This window comes from Paramormyrops kingsleyae, chromosome 14 (assembly GCF_048594095.1).
Source record: "Paramormyrops kingsleyae isolate MSU_618 chromosome 14, PKINGS_0.4, whole genome shotgun sequence".
NCBI lineage: Eukaryota > Metazoa > Chordata > Actinopteri > Osteoglossiformes > Mormyridae > Paramormyrops > Paramormyrops kingsleyae.
Window position 1 is genome coordinate 22,221,107 of NC_132810.1, and position 19,719 is coordinate 22,240,825.

The window sequence follows — 19,719 nt, forward strand, 5'->3', positions numbered from 1 at the left end:
CCCTCCCCACACCACCCCCCACATACACACATACAAAACACCTTTGTCACCGTACAACCCCTGCGTGAGCAAAAGAGACTCAGCTATTTGCATGCCTATACACAAAAAAACAGATCCAGTGCTTTGGGAATGCAAGAAACTATAGGTAATTGGGTACGCGACTCGCCCACAACCCTCAGTATCATGTGTGCTTCAAGATTTTGTGCTCTTTGCACCACTAAATACAATTTCAACAACAGGAGAGGAATGCATCCATTAAACTCTCTAAGAAACAATGTTCTCTGTCATGTGATGTGGCCCTCTCCTTCAAAAAACATCACTCTTCTTTTTTAAAATAGTACTGTATTTGTTTGTAGTCCAATGCTACTCGCAAACACATAATCATTCGAGTTTTATTCCGATAATACGGTGATTATAATAATAAACTCCTTGATACCCCTTGATCCGTTCTCGGAAAATTTCTGTTAAAGAAATTAGCAGCAACCAAAATGAAATAAAAAACAAAATTGTGTAATAGAAACATTACCAAATAATCACTTGTGGAGTGTCTTCAACATCTTAAAAGTACAATCAATTGTATAATTTGTGTCCTAGTGGGTACAGAAAAGGGTTTAGGGTGTGTTCTTACTTGTGGCTGCCTTAATGCTACTCAAGGTATTACTGTAACATTATACTCACTGGATATTTCCAAGCAATACGTTTGACATGACTGTGTATCTTTACTGTATAGCTTTATGTGACCTCAAACATTTAACTTTAGGGCCAAATGGCTTTAAGAAAAAAATTGGTTTTTCAAAAAAAAAAAAAATCTGCAAAACTGTCTGGTAAGTAGATGAATGAACGAGATATACTCATTTCCATTTTCAGCTGAATTCATATTATGCTAAATTCAATCAGTACTAATTTAATAGAGTAATGTTAAGGCAGTTTTGCAATATTGTCGTAATGCCGTAAGCACCAAACCAGTGAACTTTGGTAGGTTGTCTTCTCTATATGGGTTGCATGAATCACTGAGACCAGCGATTTCAGAACAGCTGAACATCAGCAGCCCAGCAGGAACTGAGGACAGGGCAGAATGTGACGTTTATGCTCTACAAATGATTATGGACTAGTGGGCTTTATAAATCTTTGAATTAAGGCATCAGTTATTCATGTCCCTGGCAAAAAAGCATCCTACAGAAAATATTATGACCACATCACCAAAGTAACTATTTTAGGCCTAGCTGAAGCAACAGAACATTAAGCATGTGCCTCACATACACAAATATGAATTCCTGTTTCCAATATGAATCTGCTATTGATCGACGCCAAATCGCTTTTATATCAGGTTATCACTAATAAGTCGCAAAAAAAAATCCAAAAGTAAGGTAATGTCCAAGTAGAGCACCCACGATAAAATGAAGATGTCGGAAAGAACACGCTGGCCTGCCTCCATCATTCCCGTCAAACTCCATACCAGCCACCCGTTACACCCTATGACTCCGAGATCGCCAATTACATTTCAGAACGCAAAATTTCAATGACATTGTACATCCAAAACATACACCTTTACAGTTACCCCAAAAGAACAACACTGCCACTCTTTGCGACCAACATAAATCTGTTACACATATTTTTCATACAGAGGTTTTTTTTACCAATATAAAATATATGCTTTTTCAGCCCTCCCATGAGCCACGGAAACTATGCTTCTTCTGGGTGCTGTATTAAAAAACATGAATGTAAGGCCAGAGACGAATGGGGAGTTTAGAGAGGTGAGTAGACAAGCCTTCAGAGGGAAGACTCATACTGCAGAAGCTCATAGAGAAGGGGTCCATCTCTGTACCTGATCCCTACTGCTGTGGGGGTTATGAACTGCAGGATGTTGATAGTTCTCCTTAGGCGCCGGTCCACAAAATGGGCATCCCAGGCTGGGTAGCGTTTCCTTGGCATGTCGATCTTGATGAGCGGCCCCTCGGGACGATATGGACGGCCTGATGGCGTCGTGGGCACGGTGGACCTCACCTGGAACACAGGCAGGCAGGTATCTGCTGCCAAGTCCTCCTGTTGGGATTGGTCAGCGGCAGAGACCCGGGTCGGGGTAGCCTGGGAACCACGGGGCCCAGGGGTGGGGGCCATTGGCTCAGCCTCGGGGGGCAAGGGGAGCCCCCACAAGAGGTCGGCACAGCAGGAGCTGGCCAGAACCCTCACCCTGGGCCCCATTGGGTGCAGGAACCCATAGTAGAGAAGCATAAAAAGCACACCTGAGGCGAAGCACAGGTAGACACTGCACAGTGCTGGCACAGCATAGGAGTCGGTGGTGGGGTCTCTGTAGACGTACCACAGGCAGGTCAAGACTGTGTTCTCCAACAGCACCACTAAGTAGTAGGCCACCATACGGCATCGGGTCCTGCCTTCTTTGACGTTGAACCAGCAGAAGATGTAGACGATGCCCACCACCATGTTGAAGAGCACCTCCTCCCATTTGGACATGCAGAAGTCGGTGCCGCCGTGCACGATCCAGAAGGCCATGGCGCACCAGTGCACGACGACGAAGATGCCGAAGTAGATGTGGAAGATGGAGGCGAAGAGGGCAAAGGAGAGCACCCGCGAGGAGATGGTGAAGAGCCGCCAGAAGATGTGGATCAGGGCTCCCCGGTAGCTCATGCTCTTCTTGTCATCCCGGGAATCCCTCAGGAGCTTGTGATATGAGGCCAGCACCCAGGCCAGGGACAGCAGCGAGGCCACAGAGGAGACACCTGCACGGTGGTGACAACCAACAGAAGGCTGCTTTACACAAGTATGCAAGAAAACAGGTTTTCTGTTTCAATTCAGTACAAACTAATGTAAAAAAAAAATGATATTCTTAAGAAAAAAAAACACAATTCAGGTGTTGTTTTTACCAGTGCAGAAACAGATTTTAACAGAATACAGACTTCTTCAAACTGAAAAAGGCCATGCATTTACTGGTTTCTAACATCAACACTGATCTCATACTCAATACCACTACAGTCATAGACAGGGCTCTTCAAATCTGGCCCTCGATTCCAAATCCAGGCCTTGTTTTCAGTTCTCCCAGGTAGTTAGTTCAAGAATTACTGATTCTGATTGGCCAGAGGCTTCACACCTGGCTCCACAGGTAAAGGTAGAGTGGAAAATTGGCACTGCTCAGCTCTTGAGGACCGTGAGTTGAATAGCTCTGGTCATAGAGATGGGGTCAGAACATAGCTTACAGCGGTGTTTCCCAACCCAGTCCTCAGGGACCCCAAGACAGTCCATGTTTTTGCTCCCTCCCAATTCCCAACACACCCCTACCAGGTATCTGGGGTTCTTGATTGGCTGGCAGCTGGTGCAAAAACATGGACTGTCTTGGAGTCTTTGTGGACTGGGTTGGGAGACACTGGCTTACAGAACTCTACATACAGTATGTAATAACTGCAATATGTTCAGCTCAGAACAAAAGAAGCTCTTTAGACCATCATCTTCAAATCAGCCTCGAAAGCTGTACACTATTATAACTGAATGGAGAATGCATAACTTTAACCAGCCAAAAGAGACGCCCCCTGGAGGTCATTCCTTACACTGCAGCGTCTCTGCCCGGTTCCTTTGGATCATTATGCAGAGCTGTAGCACCAGTTGGGGGGCGCTCTCCAGGAAGGTCTCCAGGAGACGCAGCATGTTGACGTCCGCGTACTCGTACATCATCGCCCAGTAGAAACGCCGGTGGTGCTCCTTTTGCCGCCGGCTCTGAATGCCCAGGTACATGGTGCGGATATATCTGTCCAGAGATAAAGGCTTTTATTATATTAGGTATTTAAAAGGCTGTAGTCACTGGAGCAGTTTTTGGGATGACATGGTGACGTCTGTGACACCTGAAGTACATTTTGCCACAACCCCAAATCCACTACGCCAGACCTGATATACAATGTATTATCCTACCTTCATAGCCGTAGCTAAAAATATAATTCGAATCAATGAACCAGACCAGACACGTAAATTATGGGTTTGAAATCCACCGAAATGTGTTTGCTCCCGACCAGACGTGTAGTCAAGTAGTACAATAATTAGTTTAATCCCCATCGAAATTTGGCGAACCACCCTAAAGTCATTTCTGGCCACGGGCATGAGCTACACGTTTCTCTTCGCGACTGAATATGACGCGAGAGACCATTTTAACACGCCGACACAACAACGTGCCATGTACTAAAAGCAAATTACGGATTATTACCGCTAGATGGCGCCCGACACCGCGATTCTGGAAGACGGCAGCAAGCGATAGGATGGTATCTGAACTGCTGTCTGGTTAACATGTGGGTCTTTCAAAAAATATGATTATAGAACGTTATGAAATGATCTTCTACCAATTAATGGCAAAATAATAAGGACAGTTACAGAGGCAAATGTAAACACGTTTTTGCAGAGGACACATTCTGTTGTTGTGTGACAACAATGACAATTAATCACTTTCACTTAACAATGATGGTTAAAGAATATAATGTTAGTAAGTATAACCAAATTACGTGTATTTAAGAAATGGAAACAGTGAATAGGAAAGGATAGCTGGTTTGAGCTAAGGATGCTGAAATTTGGAACAACCAGTATACTTTACTGAAGTGCTTTTGTGTCATCGGTAGCTATCGATAGCTAACAATGGTAGTCTTTTTGGAGATATAATCACACAGTCACCTCTGTGCCATTGTGAGGTAATGAAGTACAATCAGTACCCATAATTTCACTGCTACTGAAGCAGCGCTTCCTTGACTATAACACTGAATATCATTAAAACAGGTTCGTCTTTGCCTCTGTCCAATCCATTTTTCGTACATATTTTGAACAATTTAAGACTTGTTTGATGTTACATCTAGTTCCAACCTCACTTACTTAACATGGACTATGAAAAATGACAGCATCGTAAAACGTGACCTCAGTATACCTACACAAACACCATTACTCGCAGAGACGATTTTAGAGACAGTGGGGCATAAAACTCCACGGGGCCCTCCAACGTACCTCACCCGACATGGTGAAATTTATGACCATTATTTTAGCATGAAGTCAAAATTAATAATATCAACAAAGATAATTTAATAAGCATAATTCCTTTATTTTCACTTTACTGAGAAAAACAGAATACACAAATAAAGCAGATTTGTCGTTGCATTGTGCTACGTAATCGGGCCAGCTCAGGGGGCCCAGGCAATTGCCTGCCTTGCCTGTCCTGTCCCTACGCCCCCCGCTTACTCGAAAATCTCTCTGGTCTCCGGCTTACAACACAACTGAGACGAACAATTTAATTTTCAAAGGCCGTCCTTAGAGGGCCACGTTGTAGTGAAGCCAGTGTGCTCCTTACATTAACTAGCTCTGTGATACACACTGGCAGACTGTCAATTGTGGATGGCTGGTTGCATTTGTGGTGGATCTTTCTGTAGCAACAACTATGCAGACAAGGGAGGGTAAAAGTGAGAATGACAGAGAGAAAGAGAGAGAGAGAGAGAGAGAGAGAGAGAGGACTTGAATGACAGTACTTCATTGACAGTGAGCTTACCCATTTGTTTACTTCCTATCTAATTCAGTTATCGCCATGATAGTTTAAGGGAGTTTAATGAAATGTTTTTCAACAATCCGCAGTGTTATTTTAAATGCAAATAGTATGATGATGTATATATGTGCACATATTTTTTGAAATTATATGAACTGTATATTAAGAACCTAAAGAAAAAAACCATTTGACACCTTTCTCTCAGTGTAGAATCACCAGATGAAAAAAAAATTAGTTTTTGTTTGATTATGTTTTTGAGAACAGCAGGAAAAATGAGGACAGATAGATGCTAAAGAATCTGTATGATTTCACTGGAGAAAAGCCCACGAGCCAAAGTTTGCGTTCAGCTTTTCATGACATACAGTACAAACTCAGTGAATAAGGCACACAGGTTTCAGTGAGCTAATTGGCCAACATATTTGCAAGGTGGAAATGTTCATAAAACAATTTGCTCATATGCTTTTTAAGACGCAGTACCACAGTCCATTAAACACAATTATGAGTTTTTGTGTAAAACAAAACCAAAATTTAGCATAACTACATACACTTCTTTGCTGTACACTGCAGTTTTCTTGGAGAGAAACCTTTTCCAGCTATTGTATATCTCATCAATTCACTGAGTTGAGACACACACACACACACACACACACACACAATTTGGTCTTCCTACTGTATCTAAATGCAGACTGTCCATTCATTTCTATGGGAAAAACCCTAATCCCAATCACGACACCCTTAACCTCTACCCATCCCTAACCTTAACCATAAGTAACCAACCCAAATACAAGACTTTTGGCAAATACAAGACTCTTTTGATTGCATTCACAGATTTTTATAAAACTGAGGTTATCCAAATGGGGACCTCAAAATATGTCCCCAAAAGTAGGGAAATTTCAGGTTTTACTACACTTTGGGGACAATTTGGTCCTCAAATGTGATCCATGCAAACCCACACAGACACACACACACACACACACACACTCCAAGTTCAGACTGGTTTATTAAACATGTTTAGCTGTGCTTTGGGGTGCTTGTTACAAAAGACTGGGAACAGTCTTTGGCTTGGAGTGCACTGGAAGAATTATATGCCACATCACAGATGAGTGGTGAAGAGAAGTTGTTAAAATTACAAGACCCATAGGTCTGTAGGGTACTGGGATGGAAACACTGGGATCTATCCATCTTCATCTTATCCTGGTGGGTATACCACAAAGCAGGATTTCCCAGTTAGCTGGACAACTTAAGCCTATTGTGAAAATTGTCCAATAGGAAGAGAGGTAAGAGACATTCCTACTGGACAATCTTTACATTTCCTTTAAGTTACCTGGCAAATGAAGAACTCCCGCTTTGTGGAATACCTCCTTGGTGACACCAATGGGAAATATTTTGATTTAACTTTGACAGTATACCTCCAACATTTATGCTGAGAACTTCACCATAGAAACAACTCAGGTGGTCCTCCTACTCACCAGTCCAGAAGACAAGAAGCACTTGAATTTTTTTTTTCTTTTTCTGTTGTTTTTCTATTTCTTTCCCTTCTATGTTAATGGAAATGACCTTAATTGTTATGCTTGTTGTTGAACTTAACCAAGACTTTTGTCTCTTTTCAGTCTACCAGCAAATCTATCCCTGTTGTTTAAGCATGAGATTTAAGCACACAGTGACATACGAAACACACAAAAAACAAATCACATTCATTAAATGTCAAACGTTGTGCATTTTAAGTCCAGACATGCTTGCCTGTGCGGACAGCAGGCAGTCTCTTCTACTTAATGTTCAAAAACCGTGCTTCTCTGGACCTCATGATAGACTGTCAATTTCAATGTTTGACTGTCTGTGGCGCGAGCTGGACCTCGTGATTGTAACCAGAGCTTAACCTCAACCTCAGAATTACCAGAATGACAATGTCAATTTTATTGAAGATGCACTAAAGGTCGGGAATATTGTGCACCAACAAAATAGAAATGCACAACGTGCCATTGGCTATATATATAAATCATCCATGCATGATATAACTGATTAAAAATATCGCCATAGTGGGCTACCGATAACAAGCTTTGTACTTTTTTAGCAGCTGTGTAATTCCTTGTTTTGCAATCCCACTGGAATTCTGCAAAGCCTACAATCTTGCCCCAGCTATCAGTCCTTCCCATCTGAAAAATGCAAAAAGAAGAAATGTAACAGTTAGGGCTGATTTTCAGGGTTTGCTGTGGCTAAGATGTCAGTAGCTTTCATTGTGCTTAGGATGAATTATAATAAATATCCTCTCTGAGACCAGAACAGGGAGTGTGATCATATGACCTCACATGAGTCACAAGTGAGTCATGTATCTAAGGTGAGAGAACATTCTCTGGATGGAGCTGCATTGTGACAATCAATTACCATGCAATTAATCTCGGTGGGATCGTCTGGCTCTCGCCAGATCCCCATGACGTGCAGTTCCCTGCTCATCAAGAGCCAGAATATGTGATGGATACAAGGTTAAATAAAAATATTACCCAGAACAAAATATTTAGATGTTCATGGCTTTACTCTATACATATAAACCCTTTGTGTCTGGCCTTCCTGTTCCTGGCCTTTCACTGTCCTATGTTGTATGTACAGCAATGGTTCTTAATCCTGTTCCTGGCAGCCCCCCCCCAACACAATGTTTTCACTTTAATCCTTCCTTAATCAGGCTAAGATGGTCCTTCATAGCCAAATAACGAATCTGCCAGGTTGACAGCAGTGTGGGTTGGAATGAAAACATTATGGCGGGAGGGAAGGAACAGGATTGAGAACCACTGTCCTAGAGGAACGTGATTGTGGGCCATTGTACACCTGTATATAGATGATACGATAATACAGCCCACTTGACTTAACATTGCTATACTGTAACAATCATATTATAATTGAAGTATTCTGTTATGTGTTATATTGAATATAATGTATCTGTCAGAGAGTACTCAAATGGTTGGTTGAAACAAAACCTTGGTCTGGATTTGTACTCTCTGGAGCTGGTCCTGAGTCGTTCCTGAAGGCTTTGTTCCAAGCTTGAACTAACAACCAGATAATGTAGGACAAGAACAGATTGCCCTCTTTTAAAAGTACACTGCAAGTACAGTGCAAATATTTTTTATGGAACAGGCACTCATAAAAAAATCGATATTAGTTCAGCTTCTCAGACAAATGAGAGTAACAGATGGAGAGAGGAAGAGAGATAAAAATAGCCATGATGGACAGGAACAATGTTGGTAAACAAAGAGGTGATGACAAGGTGGTTAATGATCGCAAAACGGCACAACTTGGACCGATTTCTATTGTAGGTGGTTAGTATTTCCAGGACTGCACAACCTGAGCTGGTATATTGTAGTTATGCTAGAGCTACTAGTTTAAAAATAAGCAAGGTTGCAAATGAATTTTCAGATAACAGTCTAATGTTTCGTTGCACAATTCTTGGTTTTCACTGAACACAACCACTGAAACAAATGAGCAGTCAGACAGTCTGGTCACCCTGGGTAATGCTTGTTGGCTACATGAACAGCTTAAAATCAGCCCTAGACCTTCTCTCTGATGAAGGGGGTGAAACGGATCTTTAACATGTTCTTTAAGCACTTAGAGAAATAATTCTTCTGACTTACAAAATACTGATCATTTGTAAGTAGTGATTTGTGTATTGCCTGGATTTCCAATAAAATCTTCGGTAAAAAAATTTTGTTATCTTAGGCATGATTAAAATTAAAGATAATGTAAAATATTATATCTTAAAATTTTTTAGATGGTTGTGAATTAACAGAACACTGGAATTATTTTCTAATGCAAATGCATTAAATATCCCATTCAAGATTTACAGACAACCATCGCATAAGAAGAGCAAATGAACCAAACATCAATACATGCTCAATAGTGAGAGATCATATTTTCAGTAATTTAATGGGATAATTCCATTAAGAACTAACTTCCAGTCTACCGGCATGACCAGAGACCTAAAGACCAGAGTTAAGAAGGGAAATATGCCCAAGGAAAGGAAAAAGACCCAGACGCAGGAGGTAAACAAACAGGCAAACAATGCAATTTACTCCGCTATTCTCCTTCCTCTGTGTCTTCTAAAGGGCTTCTTCTGTTTTAGTATTCAGTTCACGGCACTGGACTCCAACCCATCTGTCTTAATCAGCCTGCTGCTTCAGCTCCACTTCTCGTGGACAGCAAGCACTCTGCTCGCCCTGCAAACTACAGATATACCTAATAAGGATGTGTAGTCTGTCATGTTCTTTGTAGCTATCTATACCAAGTATGTCGTCATTTCTTACTGTAATAAATGAATATTACTTAATTTAAGAATGAATATATATATATATTTTTTTTATCTTCTAGTCAGACTGATTGTTGGGAAACTGAGTTTTTCTTTTGACACGAATATCAGAGTTTAGTAATGGTGGGGGTTTTACTGTCTTTTAAACCAAATGCATAATGTGATAAAAACAGACCAAATCAGACACAAATTTGCAATTCAAGTAAAAATAAAATGCAGTATTCGCAGAGCACATAAATACTAAGCCTCTGACAGACTGCCAAAATAAATCTGAACCAATAAAGTCCAAAAATTCGCAGAAAAACCAAAGAGCGTTTCTCCTCTTTTCGCCTGGTGGGCCCACACCGATTCCTAAGCATCTAATTGTCTGATGATTCCTGTTTAAATTCTCCATTAAACAACAACTAAAAATTCACATAGTGTTAAAATGCGCACGTGCTTCACAGCTCAAAGGCTCTGTAAACCAACCAGAGAAGCCCTAAAGAATTCTGCATTTGCAAGTACAAAATTCTTAACCCAAAGTATAAAGGGCACTCTATGACATGTCTTCAATAGATTCACGCTGAACATGTATGTTCTGAATATGGCTGGAATAAGGCCCCCTTTCCCATTGTCATAAACACGCCGCAGAATGAATTTTCTGGTTTGACACCTTGCATATCCTCGTCGTTTGTATTTTGTCAGCAGTCATCTGTCAGCTGTCATAACCTGTTAAGAGCCACAAGACAGTATAATGTGGAGGGAATGCCGTCTTTCAACGTCTCAGTTCAGGACGAGTTATTTCGGCTGTCATGCTGCCGTGACCTATCATGTCACGCTGTTATGACACGTTAATGACGAGATTATGAGGCCGTTCAAATGGCCAGCCCAAATGTAATCAAATATTTGTTCGGCATCTGGCTAAATGTCATTATTTCCCAAGGCTGACACGTGTTTCACTCTTAAATGATGTTTTCTTTTTCTTCTTTCCTTCTTAGACTGGAATCTCTCTGTCGACACTGCGTTTTAAGCAAACTGGCGAAATTACCTCCCTGTCGAGAATGCCATCTGGCAGCTTCTTAAAAACTGGCGTTTAACGGGGCAGGCAGAGGGATGAGCCTGGGATCAGTCCGTCTCTGTTACGGCAAATTCTCCTTTAGCGCTACTTCAAGGACAGGAATCAGTCACTCAATAGACTAAAAATAGACCTAAAATAAAAAGCTTCATTTTACACCACGGGTACCGTCTCATTTTTCAATTGCATCGCATCCTGTCCTTGTTCATAAGCCAGCAGCCGCCGCAATGCCACAAGCCTGAAATACCACACGACTCATCATTTTCCTCTCCTGGTACCAGGGTCTGCTAGAGGCTCCCGCTGGCTGCTTGGGCACTGAACACATGTTCCTTCACACTAAGGCTGCAGCCGCGCTGGTGGCAGCAGTGAAAACAACAAAGGGGAGCCTAAAAAGGGCGGGAGAGTGTTAGACTGCAACGTCATGGGGCAGATCTGACAGGACAGTGACGCACAGTGAGGTTCCAGCTGTGTGAAATCAGGCATGGGGGGTTGGGCCACCAGACAGATGCAGCTTTTATTTATACTGATTGATATGAGGGAAGAAATTCAAGAAACCAATAAGTGGTGGCCCCTCCATCTTCCATCAACACTCACCCAGTGCAAGGTCACAGTAAGCCGGTAACCTACCCCAGGAAGCACGGGGCACGCACTCTTAAGTGCAATCACACACTCACACGTGGAATCACCATCAGCACTCACCCAGTGCAAGGTCACAGTGAGTCAGTGATCTCAGGAAGCACGAGACATGCACTCTTACGTGCAATCACACTCACATGTGCAATCACACACTGACATATGTAATCACATACTGAGGGCCATTAAGAGATACTACTTCTCCTAAACGCAGACCCAGACTTTTTAATTCAGCTATCAGTCCATGAATTCCATAAGCAGGGTATAAACTCAGTCCTCATTAATAGCCTTGCCCTGGGAATGTTTCATTACTGTATGCAAAAATATGTATCACATATGCATTACTAGGCTAACCGGTAACCACCACATGACCCTTACAAGTGGCGGGAAAGGGAACTTGAGATGAAGCTTGTACAGTTCAAGGGAGAGGCCAGTGAAACCAAATGAAGAACGGCTGAAGGCAAAAGCAGCCAGACATCGTAAGGGCAGGTGAAGGGCTGCGCTTGTCTTCAAGATCCACTGAGAGGCTGCACACCATCCCACTCCATTGCGAAGTCATTCTTAGTGTTCAAAGGAATAGCGTGATGTCATGTATGGGGGGAGGGGCTGTGGTCTGTGAGCCAATTGGTTAAGATAACTCCTGTCCTCTGTCCAATCAGATCAGCTAATTTTACACTTATCAAGTGGAACATGCCCGTTCCTCACCAACAATTTCTGAACGTCACGGTAGGGCTAGCTATCAACAATGGATCTGCACGTTAAAAATTAAGACCCAGAAAAGGGAAACTGAGAAAGACTTGCCCATAATATCGGGGTAATAACAGGTAAGGCTACTTCTTATCTTGCGTTAAATCACATATTTAAATACATATATAACCACAGGCCTCTGAAATTAAACGCCTGTACCTCTATTTGTCCGTGTGGTAAAGCACGTAAAAGCCTTGACTCTGAAACAGTTGTTCGATTGGACACCCCTGTGTTGTACTGATAAGATTAATGATGATCCATGCGTCAACAATCTACAGAACTTTCACACTGCATTATTTATGTGATGGCAGCAGTGATGGGTCAAGGCTTAATTCACTGTTGACAGTTTTACTGAAGTCTGTAATATCAAAGTTGGATGTTTACCTGGGAATCAGGAAATCAGAGCTTCAGAGATTATGAATAATATTAAGATATCTACAACCCAGTGAACACAGTGTAAAATGCATTTGTGGATATTTGAACTTTTTCGTAAGCAAATGCCAAATATCTAGACAAGCCTTTTGGGTATACTCAGGCACAGTGAAAAAAAACAAACTGTGTGATAACCAAATATTTAGGAGACAACTGTGATAATCTGAAGACAAGTGGAATAAGACATGTGATGTATTTGCGCTACGATGGTCTCTTAAGTAAATAAAAAAACAAAAACGTAAAAATCAAATAGAATTTAGAGAGAAATATGCATATTGGAGAAATTCTGACATCATCTCCATTACAGATATTTTTAATGAGCTGCACTACATGAAAGATTCACACGTTCATCAAACAGTCAATTTCTCAGGTTATCGAATGGATATCTTGGTTGTAGCCTTGGTAAAATAAAGCCTTGTGAAAATTAATTTGGCTCCTATATACAGAAATAAAGACGACACTATACCTGTGATCAGAAGGTCACCGGTTCAGATCCCAGGGTAGCCGGAGTGATAAGCCCAGTTGTTCCAGAAACTGACACCCCTTGCTTTCTCAATTGTATGTTGCTTTGGATAAAAGCATCTGATAAATGTATATGGACAAAATAATGGAAATTTCAGCTGTAATAACTCAATAACAAATGTAGCCACAAGCATGAATCTTAGACTGAATTACAATTAGCAGGACGCTGTAAAAGTTGTCTGACAATCAGAGCTTTGAAGAGTTAGTATTCAAAGGCATGTGAGCCAACTCTAGTTAGTGGATATAATTGGGGTTTTTAAATCCTGGTTCCATTGCTACATGTATAGAGTTTACCTGTTTGCCTCCTACCCACCAAAAACATCTGGCTAACTGGACCGGTTCTTTGCCCATAATATTCCACATTCAATAAATTTAGAATTGCTGTAAAGAGGTGTTCATTTTTCTGCTTTGAATCAAAGTAGATAATATCATACATCGGGTATCTTTATCAGGTGTTTTTATATTTCATTTTGGTCTTCCACAGAATTGTCATCTCGAATGTCAATTAAAATGCTAAGAATCTCCCTTTTCACAATTAGATCTTTGGTATATTTAAAAGGTTTACAGAATATGGTATTTGTGGGACTGCGATGGGCTGGCCCCCTGTCCAGGGTTGTTCCCTGCCTCGTGCCCGTTGCTTCTGGGATAGGCTCCGGACCCCCCGCGACCCAGTAGGATAAGCGGGTTGGACAATGGATGGATGGATGGTATTTGTGGGATTTAGATAACATGTATGTACTTAAACAACTTATAGCGAATCGCATCTCTGTTGCAGTGAAGTACCTTTTCTTCACCATAAAAATCTTTTTACATGACTACACCAACTTCAAATCCAACCTTGATTAAATACGACGCCAATTTCCGCCCCCACAAAAGACGGCGCTGTAAACATGACACAAATTCCAGAAAAAAAAACAAACAGCTTATTTTTTTACAGTCTTGACTACAAGTTTCTAGATTTCATGTATTTTAGGGTTGTTGTCCTACATAATGTAGCTGAGAAGTGACAGCTTTCCCTGGAATCGGGTCACTCTGCCAGACCGATTTGAGGCGCGAGACACTCCGTGTGGACGCATGGTGCCATTTCGCGATACAGCCACGTCGGACTTTCTGGAACGACTGAAGCTGAGCAAGACTGGCATCTGCCACATCCTCCACATTCTCTTGGGCAGAGTGAACCTCGGTAAATGTTAATTCCCTTGCTATGTGGCCAGCAACAAATAAAGTCCTTCACGGCATTCATGGCTACTGAAAGCGCAGTTTGAACCTGTTGACTTGCGTTCAGAAAGCAAATGGCTGTTTAAACACCTTCCTTTTGTGAAGCATCTATAGGTAAATTAAAGCGTCAAGTGCTTTTGCAGTCTATTCAGTCACACTGGATGATATCTATGCTTTTTATTGCATAGTTTCAGCCAATACAGCGTTTACCAGGCTTGAAGTCTTTTAAACTGATGAGTGAAAAACAACATGTAATGCTTATTCTACACTCCTCTTGTGGGGGTGGGGGGGGGGATAGCCAACCCCATCCACATGCTGTACCACTAAAAACAATTAGCTCCAGAAGCAGCACAATAGGACATTAGTTTCTCAACCCAGGCCTCGGGGACCGCGAGACAGTCCACATTTTTGTTCCTTCCAAGTTTCCAGCCAATCAAGAATCCTGAATACCTGGTCAAGCTGTGCTGGGAGCTACGAGGATGCAAACATGTGGACTATCTGGGGGTCATTGAAGACTGGATGGGGAAACACTGTTCTAGAATATATGAGCTTCCACAATAAACAGCTTGGGTACAGCGGGTGTCTGTCATAAGTCTCATAAGGGCCACTGGCCTGGCCCAGACTTGCAGGGACGAGCGGAGAAGCATATGGCGGGGGGGGTGGGCACCTTACAACCAGGTTCTTCATATTTACTTAAGATGACATGCTAATCATAGCCAAATGTGACCTCACCTATAACTGGAAGGTAACATGCCACTGCAGTCTATCAACACTAGAGGTATTTTTAAAACAGTATCAATTAATTATGTTCCTAAAGGCCAACTTATGACCAATGCGACAAGAAAAATCAGAGAAAGATCAGACAGACACAGTGCTGAGTACATTACAGCGAATCATCCATTTCGGACAGCGCAGACATATTGTGTAATCCCTAGATGTTCAAGATGTTCAAGTGGTTAAACTTAAATGTAGAAGACACTGGAATGTCAGGGAAACCGTAAACCGTTGGCCAGTATGTTACAGATGTGATTCTATAATCACATTACGTGATTCAAAAATTGAGATCTTCAGGCTGAAAATTAAAAAAAAAAATCAAGTCAGTCACTTTAAAGAACCCCTATTGTCATTCTCCTCACCTGGAAAATATAAATATATAAGCCTACTGATAACAATAACAATAAGGCTCCGGTCATTAAATTTCATTCATTTATTCTGCAGCAAAATTTCATGTGATGTTTATGAAAGGTAACTACGGCTAGATAATTGTTTAAGGGAGTTGAAAGGTGTATAGCCTAAGGATGAAATAAAACACATGGACAATGTTCAATGACCTGATGCCTTTTTTTAACAAAAACGCCAGAAAGCAGAATTACCACAAAGTTTCTTCCATGCAAACCATTCTACAGTCTGGGCTGCATCACAAACGCAGGATCCTGATAACGGTAATCACTGCCTAACAACCAGCTAGGCACTCACAGCTTTAATGAGGCAAGTTAATGCAATTAATTATCCCTACGACTACTAGGTAATTAAAGCTGGAGAAATGTTTTTTTTTTCCATTACCAAATAAAACAGATGCAGCTGGTGGCATCGGGTAAAGACATTTTCCACAAAAGCTACCCAAAATAAAGCCATATACCGTACTCAGGCCCTACATGGGAATTTACAGTTATTAAAGAAACAAGGTGGCAAGGGGTTGAACATTAAACATCTAGATGCATAATACTGGATAAATGGGGATCAGGACGGTTAGCTATGTGTGAAATTACTGACTTACTGTAAAATCTATATCAAACAGCTGGTCTATAAATCATTAATGACACCTTTTTGATGTTGAGGTTTGTCTTGGCGACCGCATCCAATAACTCAGCATGTCGTCCTCCGCAGGAGTCATATTCTAATGACTAAGCTGTTATTATTAAACTGGGATAATTAATTTCACTGTTTCCCTTCTGATCGTCCTTTGTTAATTGGTTGTTTGTCAGTCAGAATTATTTTATCCTAATAGCACAAAAAGCTATTATTTGATATATTTATAGGTATTATACTAGTGTATATATAGGTATTAAATGCAAATATATTAGAATCTTTTCATTTTTATGCAACAGTATTTGACTTCATGTTTTACTTGGGTTAAAAAAGGTTCAAGGTAAAAAAAAGGCTAGAGGCATAACATTCAGGAAACAGGTCAGACCCCTAGCATAGACAGTAAATCCGGGGCTTCACCTCTCAGTCTCTTCTCTGAAAGCATTTAGAACAGCATGTGGAATTCAGAACTGTTCAGGGGAATCTCATTTAATCCAAAAGCCAAGGATTTCCTTCTGCATCACCACCTTTTGTTGTCATCAAAAAGTCTCAGATAAATATATATAATGCTCTAAAACTGTAAAAGAAAAGGCATCGGAGCATCTTTTCTGCCAGCGGAAGTCAGTACATCAAACATTTTGAGGAAACAGACACAGAACAAATGGTCTTTATGTGGCGCTCTGAGAGAGGAAGACCCAAGGAAGAGGAGTGAAGGACGACGAGGGTCTAATGAGGAACAAACACTTACGAGCAGCTTGCCCTGTGTCCCGGGCGGCACTCTGTCCCTCGCTCTCTGCATGTGAGACACTGTCTCCCCCCCCCCGTCCCAAACTCAACTGCTTCTCTCTAGGGAGGACGCCGACATGAGATGTGCCAAGTCTCGCTGGTGAACTAAAGCAAACAAACAGAAAATCATGGATATGTGAAATGAGAATGGGGTGAGAGAACAAACAAACAAGCAAACAAATGAAAAAAGCAACAAAATCATCATACAAAAAACAGACATTAAATTAATAATGAATAAAACCATGGGGTGGGGGTTGGGGGGGCATTCAAAGGCATTAAAAGACCAGCTGATAGTGAAGCCCTCGAGTTGGTGTTGATTCCCTGAGCAGGTGACATGTGACGTTAATGTTTTTCTCAGGCTCTGACTAATGAGCTAAAATCCACTTACTCCCACCAGGACATGACTGATCGAAGTGAGCAATCGCCGTGCAACAAGAGATCGTGATGAATTTTATTCTCGTCCAAACTCAATGGAAGAACCAGAGCAAATATTCCAGCCAAAAGCTTTTGCTTTTACAAATCTGTATGCACTAAGGCTTCTTTTTAAAAGCACAACCCTTATCTACATAAGTGGCTTTGAAAAATACATGGATGGATGGCAATGTCTTCAATTTAAACTTTTTCCCAAAAGGAGTTTGTAGCTTAAAACACAAATTCCCACCAGCTTATTGTGCTCTCAAAATGAACACCACTTCTGATAATTGCATGCAATCTATTATACTAAATGTACCGCATAATACATTTGAAAAACTGAAAGCGATGAACCGTTCCTTACTATTTATCTGCAAGCTGTGATACCTTTTCATTCATTGACAGGTAATCTGAACCTTGACTTGGAATAAATGTAGGCCTATTTCTAAGGTGAACTTACAGTACATACAACGTGTGAAAACTACATAGGTCAGGCATACAGATTTCTCTTGAAGTCTCTTAAAGTGTATAAAGAGGAAAACAACAAAGACCTCGGTTCACAATCAACTACAACTTAAAGCTGAATAACGGCCTAAATAAATTTTTAAAAATCTTAAATATTTTACATAAACAAATTACACCTGAACGTTTAACGCAGCTGTTCGGCGAGACTGAAATTCTGTTTAATGACTATCGTCACCAAGAGAAGACATTAACTACATCAGCGATTCTCAGCCCATGGGTCGCGACCTAAATTCGGGTCGGGGCAAGTTCTGAAAGGGTCGCGAGGCAGAGTTGGAAATGTAAGTATTTTACAATCAACGAGTTCCTGTGCTGATTCACGATCAGATTTCCCAGCCTCAATCTGAGAATTAACCTGTTTAAACCGGTCTTGGGTCTGCAAATGCTTAGCGCCAAACTAATGAACATTTAACCAATCCAAGAAGCCAAACCGCAGATGCTTAATTTAAAATTCACTGGCACATCCAATCAGATTTGTTCACCAGACATAGATTGGCGTAAAACACAGAGAATTACAGAAAAATTCACTGATTGAGTAATCTCATCTAACTAACTCAAGACAGCTTCCTAAATCATAACGCAAGACAGCTATTAGTGCAAGATGTCGAGATTTCGTCTCAGACAGCAACTTAACAGTCTCTGCTGTGATACAGGAATCTAGATGGCTTGAAGACCATATTTGGATTCACATACATGCAAAAAGAAAATGTTCGTACTGTTATAGTCATTGTAACGAATGGATCGGGCACATGCTTTCCTGGCACTAGTGTCACGAGTATGTAATTAAAACGCAATCCAGCCTTGTATCATTCACACGGGTTTGCCACGGTGTGGGAAATGAAAAACGTCTGTGTAAATGCACTTCCCAAGTCATAATTCCCCAGTGCATTACGCCCCTACCATTTCCTAAAAATCAAATAAGATATACCTTTATTGTATTCTCCCCGAAAGGAGTCTACAGGGTAAAAGACGCTGGGGAGTTATTTGAGATGCACATGCGTATACAGCTATGCGCCACGTTAAAGAGCAGTACATGCAGTTACTGAAAGCGACTCCCTGTCATACCGATCTCTCATCCACGGCAATCTGCCGCGATTTGATTTATGTAATAAAAACGATTTTGGGGGAAAGCCAGCACAGATAACTCATGGGGGGTTGTCGCGGCTCCCGACCGCTCACGGTAAGGATCGGACCGGCGGCTCGCTGCGAGCGACACCCTGGTCGACGTCTCAATTATACGGATCAAAGCGGGACTTGAGCAGCCGTATCACTACGCTTGCTTCCCGGCGGCTTTTGCCTTTACAGGCTGCGATTAAAGCCCCGCTGTGCTGCGGGGTCTCCGGTATGGGCGGAGGGTCGCTCCTTCGGGTCTTACTGAACCTCCCCCACAGAGCCAGTTATTTTCACTCAAGATTATTAATTTTTTTTAAAAGTTGCTTAGGTTGCTTTACCGAAGGATGTTGCTCTTTTGTCACACACGTTTATTTTAATTACGGATACAAATAATTGATGTACTGCGATGGGTTGGTGCCCCATCCTGGGTTACTCCATGCCTTGCACCCGTATACCTTCAGGGTTAGGCTTCGGACCCGAATAGGATAAGCGGGTACAGAAGATGGATGAATGGATAAAAAATGTACTCTTTTTTTGACAGTGTAGATAAAGCATGCTGGCTAAAGAAAAACTAAAGATAACATACTTGGTGTGAATAACAACAATCCTCTCTGCACTTCACAGACATTTGTGGATTATCAGATGAGCTGGTATTAATTTTCATTA

The 19,719-nt window shown here is 41.5% G+C and overlaps 1 protein-coding gene across 1 annotated transcript in view; it reads right to left on the reverse strand.

The window, feature by feature from the left end:
- Positions 1 to 376: 376 nt before the first annotated feature.
- The window catches only part of xkr6a (XK, Kell blood group complex subunit-related family, member 6a), a 38,131-nt gene continuing 18,788 nt past the window's right edge, over positions 377 to 19,719 (reverse strand). Inside the window, exons 2-3 of the mRNA XM_023839175.2 lie at positions 3,561 to 3,757; positions 377 to 2,738 (exon numbers count right to left, since the gene is read on the reverse strand). Coding sequence (XP_023694943.2) covers positions 1,771 to 2,738; positions 3,561 to 3,757 — 1,165 coding nt within the window. The 3' untranslated portion in view covers positions 377 to 1,770. The remainder of the gene's footprint in view (positions 2,739 to 3,560; positions 3,758 to 19,719) is intronic.